Source organism: Stegostoma tigrinum, chromosome 34, assembly GCF_030684315.1.
Source record: "Stegostoma tigrinum isolate sSteTig4 chromosome 34, sSteTig4.hap1, whole genome shotgun sequence".
In the NCBI taxonomy this organism is placed as follows: domain Eukaryota; kingdom Metazoa; phylum Chordata; class Chondrichthyes; order Orectolobiformes; family Stegostomatidae; genus Stegostoma; species Stegostoma tigrinum.
Genome location: NC_081387.1, coordinates 3725120 through 3744225, shown reverse-complemented (window position 1 = coordinate 3744225; position 19106 = coordinate 3725120). Strand labels below are relative to the sequence as shown.

The window sequence follows — 19106 nt, the reverse complement described above, 5'->3', positions numbered from 1 at the left end:
GTTGGTTTCTCCTGTGTTTCCACTCGATGTGGAAAGAGTTTATATTTTTTTGAAAAGGGCAAAGACAGCACAAAAAGTTGTTCATAACTTCAAAACTATTTAAAAACTAAAACAATACAGAAAGTCACAAACTGCTAATCTCAGCAAACTGTGAACAGTTATGTAAAATAATGAAGTAGTCACATTACTAACCTAATACATTGTTTTGTGCGATGAAAATCTAAAGTCCATACAATTATAAACTTTACAAAGTTTACTTTAATATAAAAGTTACATTTAGTCAAAACGTTAGACATCTCGACATCAGAATTGTCCCAATTTCCTGTAGCACCTTGTCAAATGCCTTCTGAAAATCAGGGTAATACTTCAACAGGCTTTCCCTTGTCCATAGTACATTACTCCTTCAAAAAACTCCAATAAGTTGGTTAAACATGATTTCTCTTTCACAAACCCATGCTGACTCTTCACAAGTGTTCAGCTGTTACCTTCTTAATTATTGAATCTAAGAGCTCCCCCAACAGATATCAAGCATTGTCCATTGAAAGTGTAGTTCAGAGGTCCCTCTGTGATAGTCAAAAGGATTGCTAAAGCAATTTTTCGAACTGACACCCCAGATTACCAGAAGAACAGGCTGTGTCATGTCAATATGTTGAAATTACCATCTGGTTAGGTAATACTGAACTGTTAGAAAGGACAGACATTATACCCTCATATTCAGATACAGACCAACAAAGAGGCCTGAAATGTGAGTAAATGTGAGGTTTTGCACTTTGGAAAAAAGAATACAGGCATGGACTATTTTCTAAATGGTGAGAAAATTCGCAAAGCAGAAATACAAAGGGATCTGGCAGTGTTGGTCCAGGATTCTCTAAAGGTTAACTTGCAGGTAGAGTCCGTAATTAAGAAAGTGAATGTAATGTTGTTGTTTATCTCAAGAGGGTTGGAATATAAAAGCAGCAATGTGCTTCTGAGGCTTTATAAAGCTCTAGTTAGGCCCCATTTAGAATACTGTCCAATTTTGGGCCCCACACTTCAGGAAGGACATACTAGCCCTGGAGCGTGTCCAGCGGAGATTCACACGGATGATCCCTGGAACGGTAGGTTTAATGTATGATGAACGGCTAAGGATCCTGGGATTGTACTCATTAGAGCTTAGAAGGTTGAGGGGAGATCTAATGGAAACTTACAAGATAATGTATGGTTTAGAAGGGGTGGACGCTAGGAAGTTGTTTCCGTTAGGTGGGGAGACTAGGACCCGTGGGCACAGCCTTAAAATTAGAGGGGTAAATTTAAAACTGAAATGAGATGACATTTCTTCAGCCAGAGAGTGGTGGGCTTGTGGAATTCATTGCCGTGGAGTGCAGTGGAGGCCGGGATGTTGGATGCCTTCAAGGCAGAGATCGACAAATTCTTGATCTCAGAAGGAATCAAGGGCTACGGGGAGAGTGCAGGGAAGCGGAGTTGAAATGCCCATCAGCCGTGATTTAAATGGTGGAGTGGACTTGATGGGCCGAATGGCCTTACTTCCACTCCTATATCTTATGGTCCTATGGTCTAAATAAAACAAAGAACTGCAAATGCTGAAGATCTGAAACAAAATCAGAAATTATTGCTGAAACTCAGCAGGTTTGGCAGCATCTGTGGGATGAAATCTGAGCTAATGTTTTGAGTCTGTAACTCTTTATCACAACAAAATAACATCCTATCATTTAGGTTCAGCAAAACAGGCCCACGTGAAAAGAGAAATATAATCCATGTTGTAAAACCAGAGTGAACCTGGCTGAAATTCTCCAGTAATGTTAGTGTTTAATAGTGATGTGTGCACAGACTATGGAATGGTCAATGCGGTAACAAAGGCACCTCCTACTCAATTCCATGCTCACAAACTCAGACTCTGTGTTATTAGAGTCTACAGTATTTCTTACTAAAATAGATTTGTTAAAGGGATACTGACAGGCTGCTTTAACATCAATAACTAAAAGAGATTTCAAACTTTGTCACATTAGACAGTCTTTTCCAGTGATGATGTGATTCTGGCTAAAGGTGCCCAAGCCACCCTCCAGAGACTGATGCACCAAGTGGTAGCCAGTGTTCCTAACTGTGTAGTCCACCTTGATTATGGTATATAGGGAATAATGGAAGAACAATTGAAAGTTCTATTTTTAAAAAATTACAATCAATTGGTTCGATGATTAACATTGTCAAAAGTTTGCAAATGTGCAGGTGACCAATTTAGGACCTACAGTAGGGCAAGGACAACTGCTGCTTAGAGCAGCAAAAGTTGAATTCCCTGGCCCTAAAACTAAAGCTGAAATTATGAAGTTTTTCAGTGATATGTGGTTTCAATCCTAAATTTCTGCTCCACTGACAGATCTACTAAAAAAAGTTAAAGTAACATGATTAGGAGATTATCAAAACCACAGGCAGGTGGCATTAATTTAGTTCAGGATTATATTCAGTGTGGACTGGTTGGACCAAAAGGTCTGTTTCTGTGTTGTATGCTGCTATAAAAGAACTGTGGATGCTATAAATCAGAAACAAAAGGTTCTGAGGAAGGGCCACTCAACCTGAAACTTTAACTCTGATTTCTCTCCACAGATGCTGCCAGACCTGCTGAACTTTTCCAGAAATATCTGTTTTTGTTTAGGAGATTATCAAACAGTTTTAAAGAGACCGAAAGCCAATTTAATAAATGGACCAGCATTGGCTGCCCTAATTTCATTAAACCCTTAAAGTTAGTAATTGATGCTGTGACTTGTGATTAGATGCAGTCCTGTATGAGAATATGAGCCAGACAGAAAGAAGCCAATGAATACTCTTTCAAAAAGTTCATCAACATTAAAACTGATCATCCACAGAGGACAAAGAAACCTGAAGGGGATTACAACTGGCTCTTAAACATTTTGAAGCATATGTCTACAATTGCTACAGGGAATCACTAGTATATACAATTCACAACCCTTAAGCCTATGTGGAAAAATTCAAAAACTGAAATTCCAGTTTTGGTACAGTTTGGTATTACAAATTTACCAATACTGTGTTTCTTGGGCAAGATGCATCTGCCAAGACTAAAATTCAGTGACCTATCTATATGTGCCAGAACAACAGGTTGATAGCCAGCTGGATGTTCCACACCTTATCTTTTCTCCTTCAAGAAATAACCTGTATTAACCAAGAGAGCTTTTGTCCAATATGAATTTCTATAAGATAAATCATTATTTTCTCCTCTATGTAATGTGCGTGTGGATGTTTAGTGTTATTAAAGGTGTAAACATTCATATTTTCATATTGCAAACTGTGTGTTAACCAGTTCTACATCTTCACTGAATAAGTTGTCAATAATTTTGTCTTGATTTAAGCAACCTGGTTGGTGGATCTTTTTATTCTAAGTCTAATATTGACTAAGCATAAGATTGACCATATTGGCAGCAGGTAAAGCAGTTACATTGATGTTGCACCCTTGGAGTGGGACTAAAGAGAGAGTGACAGTGCAGTCTTCCCAGCTTGGTCACAATATTAACACTCTTGTTCAATGCTTTGGAAAACAGTGAAGTGGTTTTAGTGTTTGAAAAGCTCACAAGCAAAACCAATAGGCAGGGTCTCTTTCTCAATCTGTGTACAGTAGTGTTCAGTGTGTGTTAACACTGTGAATACAAACACAACGGGTTGCCCTCACTGCATGGGGATTACTCCAAGTCCTGTGTCACTGACATCACACTGCAGGGTGGCTCCATGCTGTGTCGTGCACAGAAAACAAATCAATTGTTGATACATATGACTTCTTAAAAACACAGTAAACAGCCCAACAAAGATGACTGCTATAATTGTATAACTGAACTTCACAAAAATCTTCCAAAAAAATTCGTCAAAGTCAATATCAGCCAGACTACTGACACCCAGGTATCTCCTGATGGATGTGGAAGACGAACAGTTGTATTTTAATTTGCTACAGGGACAACTCTCAAAGAAAATCCCTCGCATAATAGAACTGAAAGTTACATCCATCCTACAAGAAGATGTATTAATAACTTTTCAGTTAACCCTTGTAAAGAGTCATAAACAGCTGGCTCTCTGCATGGCAGCCTTTATCTTAAAAGTGATTTCTTCTACTCCACCAAGAGGTTTAGTCATGTGACTTCCACAGCATTGAATACTTCTTAACTGCAGTTCCGAAACAGCAGACAGTTTAAGGGATAATGTTGCTCCAATCCACATTTACTGATAAAATCAACACTTAATTCTGGGTGACAAAGGAGAAGCCTCTGGCATGGAAAATGGAGCCACAGACCCGTACTTTTGCATTCTGCAAATAAATCTGCTTTCATCAAAACAGCAAAGTAGAAGTGTGTTTCAGCAAAACTTCCTCAGAAAACTTTTAAAGGGATTTTTAAAAATAACTTACCTGCAATTCAATTACTGTTAAGCTAATCAACACACTCTATATGAAAATTCCAGACTGCCAACTCTAAACTTGGTCTATCTAACTCTGGATTTAAAAGCAAGAACACTGATAAACTGGTATCCATCTTTTTTAATGATTAATTGATTACAAATTGATCTGAAACTCTGTATCTATTTGTTGTTTTTAAATCTCCTTGTGCGATTATAAGTGTGCCTGTGTTGTGAAAAATTCACTGACCACCAACCAGTGTGTGAAATGTATTCTATTTTTCATGATCACAGTCTTGTTGCGGTCCTTACAAAGTTACAGCCCTCAAAAATAGTGAGTGTGGGAGATATACACCCATTGTTAAAAATTAGGGGAAGATTTAAATCACATTCTGCTTCTGGACAAGTGGTGAGAATAGGGACAGAGATTTATTTTAAAACCTGTTACCTGTTTGTAACATGACAATAAAAAAAAAACAAAACTTAAAAATTGATATTATATTCCCTCAGCATTGCTGTTGTCATCCCTAGTTGTTTGATGGTAAGTGAAACCTGCTCTTGTTCTACGCCCCATAACTACTGAACACCCTGCACAGTTAAACTCATTACAAACATTATCGTTAAAATGACCCTCTGCTAATGTCTTCTTTTGGTGGTGTTTGGTGGTCTGATCAAAAGGTGCAATTGACCTTGAAATCATTGGTCTGCTAGTGAGAGAGATAGACGCGCTGAGACAGACAGTGCTCTGGAATGACAGCTCCCCCTTGTGTGAGCACTGGAGGGGAAATAACACAGACAGCTCGCAGTCTGATGGAGCAGGTGACCCAGCTCCAAGTCGGTGTGGAGACATTGGTATATGGTGAGAGGAGGATATGAATCAATCCTGGCACAAGTGCATTGGCTCTGGTGTATGTTCGTTGATGTTTCAAGAGATCCAACAACAGTGTAAAAACTTTATTGCAGAACTGACTCTGAATGGCATCTCCCTGGTGAAAGCACTGATGAACCAGGAGATATACTGGCTATGCAAAAACAGTCACAAATATCACACCTGAAGATTTTCTACCTTGTGCAAATCCTGGAGTATCCCAAGTGGTTGAAACCAGCACAAAATGTCAAACCTACAGTTGAAGGGTTACTCCCCTGTGTGAATCCTCTGATGGAGCAGGAGATTCCAGGACTTTGAGAATGATTTGTCACACACTTCGCATGTGAATGGTTTCTCCCCTGTGTGGATGCTTTTGTGTCTGCGGAGATTCGATGAATTCGCGAATGATTTATTACACACTTCACACACAGATAGTTTCTTCCCTGTGTGGGTCCTCTGATGCAGCAGGAGGCTTAATGGCTTTGAAAATGATTTGTCACACACCTCACAAGCAAATAGTTTCTCTGCTGAGTGAATACGTTGGTGTCTGCGGAGGGTTGATGAATGAGAGAATGATTTCATGCACACATCACATGTGTATGGTTTCTCCCCTGTGTGAATGCGTTGGTGACTGTGGAGGTCTCCTAACTGTGAAAATAATTTGCCACATATCTCACACCTGAATGGTTTCTCTCCTGTATGAATCATCTGATGGCGCAGGAGTCTCGATGAATTGGAGAATGATTTCTGACACATCTCACACTTAAACAGTTTTTCCCCTGTGTGAATGAGATGGTGCGTGCAGAGGTCTCCTGACTGAGAGAATGATTTGTCACACGTCCCACACCGGAATGGTTTCTGCCCTGTGTGGATGCGTTGGTGCACATGGAGGTTTGATGATGATGAGAATGATTTGTCACAGACTTCACAGGTGAATGGTTTCTCTCCAGTGTGAATACGTTGATGGACGCGGAGGTGTGATGATGATGAGAATGATTTGTCACATACTTCGCAGGTGAATGGTTTCTCCCCTGTGTGAATGCGTTGATGGACACGGAGTTCTGATGACCTCAAGAATGATTTACCACACAAGTCACAACTGAATGGTTTCTCTCCTGTGTGAATACGTTGGTGTACACGAAGTTCTGATGATGATGAGAAGGATTTGTCACACACCTTGCATTTGAATGGTTTCTCCCCTGTATGAATGCGTTGGTGTACAACAAGCGTTGAGGACTGTGAGAATGATTTATTGCATATCTCACATGTGAATGGTTTCTCCCCTGTGTGAATGCGTTGGTGCATGAGGAGGGTTGATGACTGTAAGAATGATTTCTCACACACCTCACATGTGAACGGTTTCTTCCCAGTATGAACTCGTCGGTGAATCACCAGACCTGATAATCGCGCATAGCTCTTGTTGCACTCCTCACATTTGAAAGGCTTCTCCCCAGTGTGAATGTGTCGGTGATTTACAAGCATTGAAGACCTTGCAAAAGCTCGGTCACACATGTCACACTGGAAGCGTTTCTCTTCCATGCAATTAACAGTTCTGTCTTAACAGTTAAACAACTGATGCACCTTGTGCATTAAGAGATATTACCAAGTTAGGAACTCTGCTCCCGATCAAAAACAGCCTCTCCCTTGTAGGAATGAGTCAGTGGGTCATGAGGCTTGATGAATGACTGAAGCTCTCACCACACTTGGAGCCACTCATACTTCTTCCCAGCCTCACCCTGACTGATCACCCACAGCCGAACCTTCAGAAAGGCTAGTTCCAATGGAAGGCTCCACACCACTGACCAGTTTCAGATCTGATGATAAGTCAAACCTCCCTGATCTGACTGATTTCTGTATGATGGTTTCACCGTCCAACTTTCTCTGTCTTGAGCAATGGTGAAGGGACTGGATGTCTTCCCACTGTTATGCAGTTGTTTCTTGCATGATGGTCAGAATCTATCTGCAGTATATATCCTCTCTGTATTCTTTCATGCAGTACAGTTCAATCCTTCTGTAAAACATGAAAAAGAAGCATGATTTCATCAAACTCCCTCTTCTTTGCTGAAGGGGCTGACTCCTCAGTCTTTTCTTATTCAAATTTAACAGGATGTGGTTAAAACTGATCTGTTGCCAATCCCTAATTACTCATCTCCAGGTGGTCCTGGACTGGGGGCATTGATTGGCTCTGAAAGGGAGTTGAGGGTCTTTCCCCAGGGGAAGCAATGAATTCAACAACTGACAGTCCACAGGATAATAACCAGCTTCCAACACACACACACAACTCAACATCAGGAAATCAGTAAGGATCCCCAGACACCTTGCACTTTACCGTCTCACAGATGTACAGATTGACTGGATTGACCATAATTGTCTGTACTGTCCAGGATTCAGGGTCCATGTGACGATACGGGAATAAGGTAGGGGCTGGGACTGGGTGGAATGCACTTTGGAGGTCAGTGCTGAATCGATGGGCCAAATAGCCTCAATCCACACTGTAGGGAGTCTATGATTTATATTCAGTAATGAGCCATCAACAAAACACAGCCTGGAAATCAGGAGGGAAATGCTTCCAATAAACACATACAATATCCAACACACAGCTCCACTCAAACAGTTCAGCACAAAGCACTGAGTAAACAGCTCTCTCAGCTGGATCTTCTCACACAGCATAAGGGACATTTCCACCCCTGATTACCCACAGGATAGTCAGACTGCCTGAAGATTGGTGTGGATATTATGGGATACAATTTGTATAAAAGCTGCTCCTTCACTCACCATCTCCTCACTTGGTTTTCAGTCCCTATAGGAAGTGAACCAGCTCTGGAAGAGGAAGAGGAGAGAATGGGCAGAGTGGGTGGGCTCTCTGATTGACGTCTCTCACAGCCAATCCAAATATTTCTGCAGCAACATGAGTTTCCTGAAGCTTGTGAAACTGACCAGTGAAATGGAGATGACTTTGAGCAGCAGATCAGGTGGGAATTTAAACTTTTCATTGTCTCATCTGAATAAAACGTCACTTATTGCAGCTGCTGTCTCAGTTCCCCTGGTAAATGTTTGACAGAAATTTCTAGTGTGGGAATAGCATTCTTCATCCTCACAGGCTTTCAAATTGACATCAGTGAGTGATGTGTATCCTTAGATGTGTTTGGCATCATGTGGCCTGCCTGTCCTGTCCATATTTCACCAGGGTGGAAGGAGGGGACATCTAGAACAAAGGGCAAGTTTTAAGTTCAGGAGAATCCCATTTAAGACTGAGATGAGGAGGAATTTCTTCTCTTAGCAGGTTTCTGATCTTTGAAATTCTCTTCCCCAGAAATTAGCAGTAGCTTGGTCAGCAAATACATTAAAGGCTGAGTTAGAGATTTGAACTATAAGGGAGTCAACGATTATGTGGGGCAGGCAGAAGATGAAATTAAGGCCACAATCAGTTGAACCATAATTTTATTAAGTGATGGGAGTGGACTAGATATGTCAAACAGCCTCCTGCTGCTCATATTTCTTCTGATCCATCTGTCCTTTTTTATGCCTCTATCACTCTTCCTTTACCCGCTTCCATTCATTCTCTGTCTCCCCATCTCTCTCCTCGTGACACTGGGATATGCAAAAGACAAAAATCTCCAGTAACAGGCGATAAACTGAGCTAAAACTGTTCACAGTCAACAAATTGGAGCAAAGCTCTGCCATCACAGTTGACAAAAAGTTTGTGTTTTCAGGCAAAAATAGTGATCTGACAAATTGGCCATCAAACCTGCTTCGTCCTGAGGTGTTCAATGGACTTACGTATGATCCTCCACATAGAGGAATAACAGACTGGTACTCACTGTGGAAGAGTCTTTAACTGAGGGGTCAGCCCTTTCAGCAAAAGAAGAGAGGGAGCTGGAAGAAATCATGTTTCCTTTTCCTGTTTTACAGAAGGTTTGCACCCTTATGACACAAGAGAATACACACACACTGCAGATAGATCCTGAACATCACCCAAGGAACAATTGCTTAACTGTGGGAAGACGTTCAGCCCCTTCACAGCATTGCTCAGCACAGAGAAGGTTGGGCAGTGAAATTATCATATGTAAATCAGTCAAATCAGGGGACCTATGATGTATTATCAGATCTGAAACTGGTCAGTGGTGTGGTGCCTTCCATCAGAACCAGCCTTTCTGAAGGTTCAGCTGTAGGTGATCGGTCAGGGTGAGGCTGGGAAGAAGTGTGAGTGGCTCCAAGTTTGGTGACAGCTTCAATTATTCATCAAGCCTCATGAACCACTAACTAATTGCTACAGAGGAGAGGCTGTTTTTGGATGTGAGGTGTGTGAGGAAGGTTCCACTGACTCATCAGATCTCCTAACACACAAGGTGCATCTTTGGTAGAACCAGCAACATGGGTGCAACTGCATGGAAGAGAATTCCAACTGTAGAATGTGTGACTGAACCTTCACAGGGTGTCCAATACTCAGGAATGATGAACAATTACACTGTTCAAATGTAAAATGCATAGCAAGGAGTTTGCACAATCTTTAGTCCTGCTGAATCATTGGCCCAATAATACAGGCAAGAAAGTATTCACGAGAGATGTGCAACAAATCATTCTCACAGTGAGGAAACCTCTGCACACACCAACACAGGAGAAATTATTCGTGACAAATCATTGTCATGGTAAGCAGATCTCCATAAACAATAATGGATTCACACATGAAAAAGCATTCCAAGGTGGAAACTGTATGACAAACTATTTTCTTAACTGCACTTTTGCCAACACCAACACACTCACACAGGGGACAAACTATTCACGTCTGAGGAACGTGATTAGGATTTCACATTGTAAGCCTGTCTCCTGATCCTGCAGTACACTTACAGGGGAGTGAGTTCTGTGATCAAGCCTTGACACTGTTGTCAGACCACCTGGAACATGAGCGAACCCACACGGAAGACAAATTTCTAGAATGATATCTGTCAAGATTTTTTCACTTCCTCCTGTTCTCTCACCAGACACCAATGTCCCCACAAGGACATGGAACCAGATCACCTGCTTCTGTTGCACTGAGAGCTGTCTGCATTGTTTCCCCTCCAGTGCTCACAGAGAAGCTGTCTTTCCAAAGCACTTTCTGTTTCAGCAGGTTTTGTCTCAAATCTCTCCTACCATCAGCCCCATTGTTTCAAGAATGTGTAACCTTTGATCACCAAATATCACTGATAGAAGTGTATAGAAGCTCCTGTATAAACTCTGCATCCTTTTAGTGGAATATCAGGTACAAGTGATTCTCACTGTGGCCAATAAGATAATCAATGCAAAGAAGTTAATCATGATCCTGTGAAAGAAAGGGATTTTGTCCATCTGACCTTGGTCTAGATGTGCCCCTAAAAACTCTTCACATGATGATGATCAGCATATTGTTGGATCTCTCATACTGTCTCTTCCCACCATATGTCCATTTATCTTCTGAATGTGTCTTCGCACAGCAGCTGCCTTCTTGAGTTGATCTTGGATTGTTCTGCCCAGAATCACAAGCTGATTGTTGTTATTTAGGACTTCATGTATTTGAGGGTTGTGTTCACTGAGCGATGCTCAAATCTTAGTGATGGCGATGCTCAATTCCAATGATCTGGGTTCAGCAATTTAGTATAATCGACTTTATATTAATCTCACTGTTTTGGGAATTGAATTTGATGTGTAAAGATTTGTTGTGAGCAATTCCTGTATTTTTTGTCTTTGGGCTGTTATTGAGCTGAAACACTGATATTTTTCCGGTTGGACTATGGCTGTGTGATGTCTTGGTGCTGCATGGATGTTCATCACCGATTCAAAGAATCAATGTTCTGTCTGGCAGCATCATTCCCCCAACATTAGACCTTCTCGAGAAACATCCAACACCTGGAATTTTTCATTACATTCATCAATGTGACCCAAGTTATTTAACTCTATAAACTGTGGGGCTTTGTGGATGAGCACTATTAATTTGGATTGTGAAGAAACTTGATCCCAATCTTGCAATTCCTTCTTGACAAGATGACTGTAACTGTCTTGAGTGGGAGAGCTGAAACAGAAATCTTCAAAATCCAGACTGGTGTCAAGCAAGTCTGTGTCATAGCCCCATTCTATTTACAGTTGACATGATAATGACTATTCACCTCATCAATAATCAACTGTCCTCTGGTGTTAGTATTAAATCTTGATGGGAAACTCATTTATCTTGGTCCACTCTGCGCAAAGCCTAAACTGGCCAGGGTATGATCTACATTTGCAAATCACAGCAGTGTCCTTGGTCTTTCTGTCACAGATTTGTAAACCACTCTCAATCTCTCCAATTCTCCAACTGTCCTTGAATACACAGCTGGCCAGTTAAATATTGCACCTCCCATAGATGTTTTTCATTCATTGAAGAGATGTGGATGTTACTGGCTGGGTCAGCATTTGTTGCCTATTTCTAGTTGCCATTGAGAAGGTCTTCTTGAACTGCTGCTGTCCATTCGTGGTAGATAGACCCACAACTCAGTTAGGGAGTAGGATTTTCACATTGCGACACTCAAGGAACAGCAATATATTTCCAAGTCTGGATACTGGGTGGTTTGGAGGGAAACTCTCACGAGAGATGTGCAACAAATCATTCTCACAGTGAGGAAACCTCTGCACACACCAACACAGGAGAAATTATTCGTGACAAATCATTGTCATGGTAAGCAGATCTCCATAAACAATAATGGATTCACACATGAAATAATTTAACTACGTTATCAATTTTATAATCTTCTTAAGCACTTCAATTAGATTACCCTTTAAATTTCTACAGTCAAGGGAATAGAAGTTCAACCTGTACAACCTATTCTCATAATTTAACTTGTTTAGCCCAGGAACATTCAGGTGAATTTACACTGCACTCCATCCAAGGCCAATATATCTTTCCTGAGGTGTGGTGACCTAATCTGACAATTGTTCCTCGCTCCTTGAGCCAACCCACTTTTATCCATCGGCTTTCCTTCTCCTGATACCAGGGATTTTACCTTTCACAGCTTCAGGAACCCAGACACAAAGACAGTTCTGACACTGGCAGCTCTAACTAGTCACCACTTTCAATCAAATCAGACTTTCAGACTGCTAGTTTATAGGGACACAATATCCTTTACACTGTCTTGGGACTCTGCTCTTTGGCAATTGAATACAATGGAAATATTCCAAGTTATTATCAACTGTGGCATAGTCAACATCTTTAGACTCTAATTCAGGAAGTTGTGGGTTCAAGTGTCTCGCTAGGACCTGAGTTCTAAAGCTGACAATCCAGTGGAGAACTAAGGGAGTGCTGCTTTTTCAGAAGAAACAACTTTCAGATGAGTTGAACCAAACTGTCTCTTGGTTATGTAAACTAAAAGATCCCAGGACAATATGTAATAAACAGCAAAGCAGTAATCTCTGATGCCTTGCCCAAAAATGGATCTCGCAATAAACCTCACAAAAAGAAATTGTGTGTGTGGTCATTATCACACCATTGTTTATGAGAGATTATTTTCCACAAATTGGATGCCATCTTTGCTACATTACAATGGTAATGAAACTTCACAAAGTACTTAATTGGAGAAGATGGGCTGAATTTGGGAGATAGATAAAAGTATATACCATCTACAAGTTGCTCTGCAGAAATTCACCAAGGCTCCTTTGACAAACATCTTCCAAACCCAGAAGAGTAAGGGAAAGTTCTTTTATCCTAGAGGACCATAGGTTGTTCCCTCATTAGACTGGTGATGATTTAACCAAGAGTCATCACACCTCAGGAGAGAGGCAAGGTTGAGAAGTGCGACTTTCATGGTAACCTCAGCCAGTGTTGGAATTGAATCCATACTGCTGGTGTCATTCTGCATCACAAACCTGTCATCTAGCCAACTGAGTTAACCAACCTTGACAAGAAGGACAAGAGCAGCTGATACACACAAATGCCACCGCCTGCAAGTTCACCTCCTAACCACAGATAGTCCTGACTGGAAAAATGTTGCCATTCCTTCACTGAGTCAAAATCCTGGAACTCCCAACCTAATGGTGTTGGCCTACCGACAGCACATGTACTGTCTTGGTTCAAGAAAGCCCTCTTGGTACCACCTTCTCAAGGATAAGTGCTGGCCCAGCTGCATCCCGAGTTAATTTTAAAAAAAAGCTTTTCCTTTTTTCTAGGGAAATTCTCTGCTTCCTCTGAACAATAAATTATAAACCCAGTAATGGAGAGGTTTTCTCAGTGCACAGTGACATTGACCAAAATATTTTGTACAGAACATTTACTGTATGATCCTTAAAAGTTTCAGTGAATAGGAACACATCATGCTGATAAATCAGGTATTTTGGGTTAAGCCAAAAAGTGAATTTATTCTCATTAATAAATCTGTACAGAAGACTGACAAAGCAACAGAGAACAAAGCACAGTATTCAGCTTATATCAAACTTTGAATCAATTGAGATAACAATTACATTAAAAAATAACTCAAATGACTCCCAAAACATGAATCTTGGGAAAGGGAAAGGTGAACATATCACACCATTATTACACCAAGGGCTAATGGCCTGAGGGACTCAGGTCTGCAGAGACACCACCCCTCACCCCCCCTCAACCCCAACCCCCAACCTCCCTCAACATACTAGGGGTAGTAATCTTCCCAAACTGGCCAGTACAAACATTCCCAATGGTATTAGTCAAATTCACATTACCTTCACTTTACTAACACACACATTACCTAAAGAGGATCTGTCTATAATTCACATTACCAACAGAAGTAGGTTCCAATTCTACTCCTGACAGCTGGCTCACTTTACTAACACACACGCACATACATACACTCACTCTCACACACATATACACTCTCACACACATATACACTCACTCTCACATACATATACACTCTCACACACATATACACTCTCACACACATATACACACACACATACACTCTCACACACATATACACACACACATACACTCACTCTCACACACATATACACTCTCACACACATATACACTCTCACACACATATACACTCACTCTCACACACATATACACTCTCACACACATATACACTCTCACACACATATACACACACACACACACACACATACACTCACTCTCACACACATATACACACACACACACATACACTCACTCTCACACACATATACACACACACACACACACACACATACACTCACTCTCACACACATTTACACTCTCACACACATATACACTCACTCTCACACACATATACACTCATTCACTCACACATTTACTCACACACACACATATACACTCACTCACACACACACATATACACTCACTCACATACACACACACTCACAGTCACACACACACACACACATATACACTCACTCACTCACACATATACACTCACTCACAGGGGAGACTCTAGACTCTCAGAATACAACAGACATAAGTTTCTTTAAAATCCTTGTGCTTTAATTTTGAGGAAAGGTCACATGGACTGAGCTTATATTCTCTTGACTGTAGAAAAATAACGGGCAATCTCATTTAAGTGTTTAAAATTATTTAACAAGTTGCTAAAAAGTGACAATAAGTTGAAGGTTTTCATCTTGGTCTCATCAGGAATCGGAGACAAGCAACCAAAATGATAAGGAACACCAATATTTTCAGCATGAGAAAAGAGGTACAGATTCGTTGGAACATGAAGATGCAGCAGGAATTATTAATTGTCAGTCTTAGTGACCCTGAGTAATCTCAGGCCAATATTTTTATTTGTCAGTGTGACGTGGAATTGCTCCTTGGACCAGTAGTTACTGCCCATCCCTAAGTGCCCTTGACAAAGTGGTGGTGATCTACCTTCTTGAACTGCTACTGCATTTCGGGAGTACAGGCAGCCATAGTACTGTCAGTCAGCAGTGTTTGTTGGCCAGGTTGTTGCCATGGTAAATGCAACAGAGACTGAATGTATCCATAACTTTTCCTCAATTAAGACGGTGCAGTGCATGAACAGACTCCTTTGTCTGCACAGAACATGGTCCTATGTGAATATATGTAACTTCTAGGACACAAAATTGAAATAGACTGTGAGCCTAATTGATAATCTTAAATTGGCTTTCAGTCTCATCCAGTTCTGGATGATTTAGTCAAAATGTTCTTTAATGATAGAGTCACACTGAGTTCTTGACACTGTGATCAGTGTTTTGCAAGCAGTGTCACGACCCAATTATGAAACTGACCCTCACTACTCCCAGGCTCACAGAGAAGATAAAGGTTTAATCAAATCACCAATTTACACACCTGACAGAAAATGCTGACCATATATGTACAATTAACCTGTATTATTTATGACAAATAAATCAATTCCAATTACAGGGAAATAAAATTAGAAATTATCCACATGCTAACTCTGACCCCTTTCTAAGCCCCGACACACACATGCCGACTGACAAGCAAGCAAACATGGATGTTATGTATGAAAGCAAAAATGCCAGGGAAACATTGTTGAAAAGTACCAGTCCATAGGATTCAATGAGATGTTCCTTGAGCTTTTTCTGAGCCCTTTCTAGCCAGTCTCATTTTCCCATATCCTTTCAGTTCTTTGCCGAAGACACAGGACAGTTGACCATAAATTATACAGTCTACAGTCTTTCAGCCACTCCTTAGAAGCAACAGCTTACAGCCACTGGTGGCTGAGAACAATTAGCTGTATCTAGGTTTTACTGACTTCACTGCAGGGAGGAGAGAGATCTTGTCTTTTTGTAGCCTTGCCGTTTCTGCCTCTACAATGTTCACACAGAAGCGGATCACTTGCCAAGGAAACGAGAGAGTTGTTATCATTCTGATTTCTGACCTCCACAATGGATCCAGACAGCACAAACTAATCAGTCCCTGCAGGAAGCTCACTCTGAAAAAATACACATGGTGCACTGGCATCTTTGAGATCTTTCCGCACTGCTTGAACAAAGCAACAGTGTAAACATAATTCACAATGATTCCAGAAATTTGTTTTTAAGAAGTGTAGCCACAACCTCCACTGTCCTTGTTTTAAAACAGTCCTTTCCCTATTTGTTCCAAAAACCAAAATAGAGATACATAAAATGATATGGTCTTTACAAGAGACTGTGAGCACACTGCCAACAGGCAAACGGATGTCAAAGTTTGGGGTTGGATGAACACAGCAGGTCAAGCAGCATCTGAGCAGCATAAAAGCTGACGTTTCGGGCCTAGACCCTTCATCAGAAAAGGGGGATGGGGAGAGGATTCTGAAATAAATAGGGAGAGAGGGAGAGGTGGACTGAAGATGGACAGAAGAGAAGATAGGTAGAGAGGAGAGTATGGGTGGGGAGGTAGGGAGCGGATAGGTCAGTCCGGGGAGGATGGACAGATCAAGGGGGCGGGATGAGGTTAGTAGGTAGGAAATGGAGGTGCGGCTTGAGGTGGCAGGAGGGGATAGGTGAGAGGAAGAACAGGTTAGGCAGGCGGGGAAGAGCTGGGCTGGTTTTGGGATGCAATGGGGAGAGAGAAGATTTTGAAGCTGGTGAAATCTCCATTGATACCATTAGGCTGCAGCGTTCCGAAGCGGAATATGAGTTGCTGTTCCTGCAACCTACAGGTGGCATCATTATGGCACTGCAGGAGGCCCAGGATGGACATGTCGTCTAAGGAATGAGAGGGGGAGTTGAAATAGTTCGCGACTGGGAGGTGCAAGCGTAGGTGTTCTGCAAAGCGGTCCCCAAGCCTCCGCTTGGTTTCCGCAATGTAGGTACAGCGGATGCAGTAAACCACATTGGCGGATGTGCAGGTGAACATCTACTTGATGTGGAAGGTCATCTTGGGGCCTGGAATGGGGGTGAGAGAGGAGGTGTGGGGGCAGGTGTAGCCCTTCCTGCAGTTGCAGGGGAAAGTGCCAGGTGTGGTGGGGGTGGAGAGGACAAGGGAGTCGCGGAGAGAGTGGTCTCTTCGGAAGGCATACAAGGGTGGGGTTGGAAAAATGTCTTTAGTGGTGGAGTCGGATTGTAGAAGGCAGAAGTTTCGGAGGACCGCCAAAAGAGAATCCCCCTAGTCCTCACATACCACCCCACCAACCTCCGGATACAATGCATCATCCTCCAACATTTCCGCCATCTACAATCTGACCCCACCACTAAAGACATTTTTCCAACACAACCCTTGCCTGACTTCCGGAGAAACCACTCTCTCCGCAACTCCCTTGTCCACTCCACACTCCCCTCCAACCCCACCACACTCGGCACTTTCCCCTGCAACCGCAGGAAGTGCTACACCTGCCCCCACACCTCCTCCTTCACCCCCATCCCAGGCCCCAGATGACCTTCCACATCAAGCAGATGTTCACCTGCACATCCGCCGATGTGGTATGCTGCATCTGCTGTACCCGTTGTGGCTTCCTCTACATCGGGGAAACCAAGCGGAAGCTTGGGGACTGCTTTGCAGAACACCTATGCTTGGTTTGCAATAAACAACTGCACCTCCCAGTCGCAAACCATTTCAACTCCCCCTCCCATTCCTTAGACAACATGTCCATCCTGGGCCTCCTGCAGTGCCATGATGATGCCACCCGTAGGTTGCAGGTACAGCAACTCATATTCCGCTTCGGAACCCTGCAGCCTAATGGTATCAATGTGGATTTCACCAGCTTCAAAATCTTCCCTTCCCCCACTGCATCCCAAAACCAGCTCTTCCCCGCCTGCCTAACCTGTTCTTCCTCTCACCTATCCCTCCTCCCACCTCAAGCCGCACCTCCATTTCCTATCTACTAACCTCATCCCGCCCCCTTGATCTGTCCGTCCTCCCCAGACTGACCTATCCCCTCCCTACCTCCCCACCCATACTCTCCTCTCCACCTATCTTCTCTTCTATTCATCTTCAGTCCGCCTCCCCCTCTCTCCCTATTTATTTCAGAATCCTCTCCCCATTCCCCTTTTCTGATGAAGGGTCTAGGCCCAAAACGTCAGCTTTTGTGCTCCTAAGATGCTGCTTGGCCTGCTGTGTTCATCCAGCTCCTCACTTTGTTATCTTGGATTCTCCAGCATCTGCAGTTCCCATTATCTCTGAGTCAAATGGATGTATTGTTAGAAACAGTCCACTAATCAGCAAGACATAGAGCCTACATGTCTGGCATCACACTCGCACTGAAACATACAGACCACACCATTTAACAGCAACTTCTTGTCAGTGGTTAAAGAAAATCACTTACGCATTTACTGCAAAGTAGTATCTTGGGACAGCTGTTTCACATGTTGCTCAATGTTTTGGGACAACTTCCCTTTCCAACGGGCAGTTCTGAGGTCAGATGTAGGCACTTTCACAAGCTTGTCTCTATAACAAGTGATCATCATGTCGGCTAGTACTGATAAACCAATCGTAGCATCAAGCTTGAAGGACGAGCAGTTGGCTTGAGCTCTATTCACAAGGTTGTCAATTAGACTGATCTTATAGCACAAGGAACTGTAATATTCCAAACATATAGATTGACCAGTGAACGTAGGCTTGCAGCTGGTCGTGATCAAGAGCACACAACAAATTTCTCAATAAATTAAGGAAAGGGATCTTGTTTCATTCCTCCAATCCAATGGTACGTTTGAGTGCAGGATGGAGCTTATTAAGCAATCTAAAGAAATTCTATGGTGGGGTTGCAGATTCAACCATCACAAATATATCATGCACATATCAGAAAAATGCAAGCTGTAAGAGATTCAGGGTTATTTCATCAAAGAAACACATCTCATAGCAACTAATGAAGATTTCAACTAGAAAAACAGAAGTTGCTGGAAAAGCTCAGCAGGTTTGGCAGCGAGTATGAAATCACAGTTATGTTTCAGGTCCAGTGACCCTTTCCTGAGTTTGGCTTTAAGGAAGGGTCACTGG

At 42.2% G+C, this 19106-nt stretch overlaps 2 protein-coding genes across 2 annotated transcripts in view; one reads left to right on the top strand and one right to left on the bottom strand.

The window, feature by feature from the left end:
- Positions 1–304: 304 nt before the first annotated feature.
- LOC125446378 (zinc finger protein 271-like) lies at positions 305–19077 on the bottom strand. Its single transcript, XM_059639664.1, has 2 exons — positions 18436–19077; positions 305–7268 (listed from the first exon to the last, which is right to left on the bottom strand). Exon 2 carries the CDS (start codon positions 6794–6796, stop codon positions 5525–5527), a length of 1272 nt encoding a protein of 423 aa, XP_059495647.1. The 5' UTR covers positions 6797–7268; positions 18436–19077; the 3' UTR covers positions 305–5524.
- LOC125446386 (zinc finger protein 271-like) overlaps positions 8083–19106 on the top strand; it is a 50555-nt gene continuing 39531 nt past the window's right edge. Inside the window, exon 1 of the mRNA XM_059639651.1 lies at positions 8083–8229. The gene's annotated coding sequence lies outside the window, so the exon portion shown is untranslated. The remainder of the gene's footprint in view (positions 8230–19106) is intronic.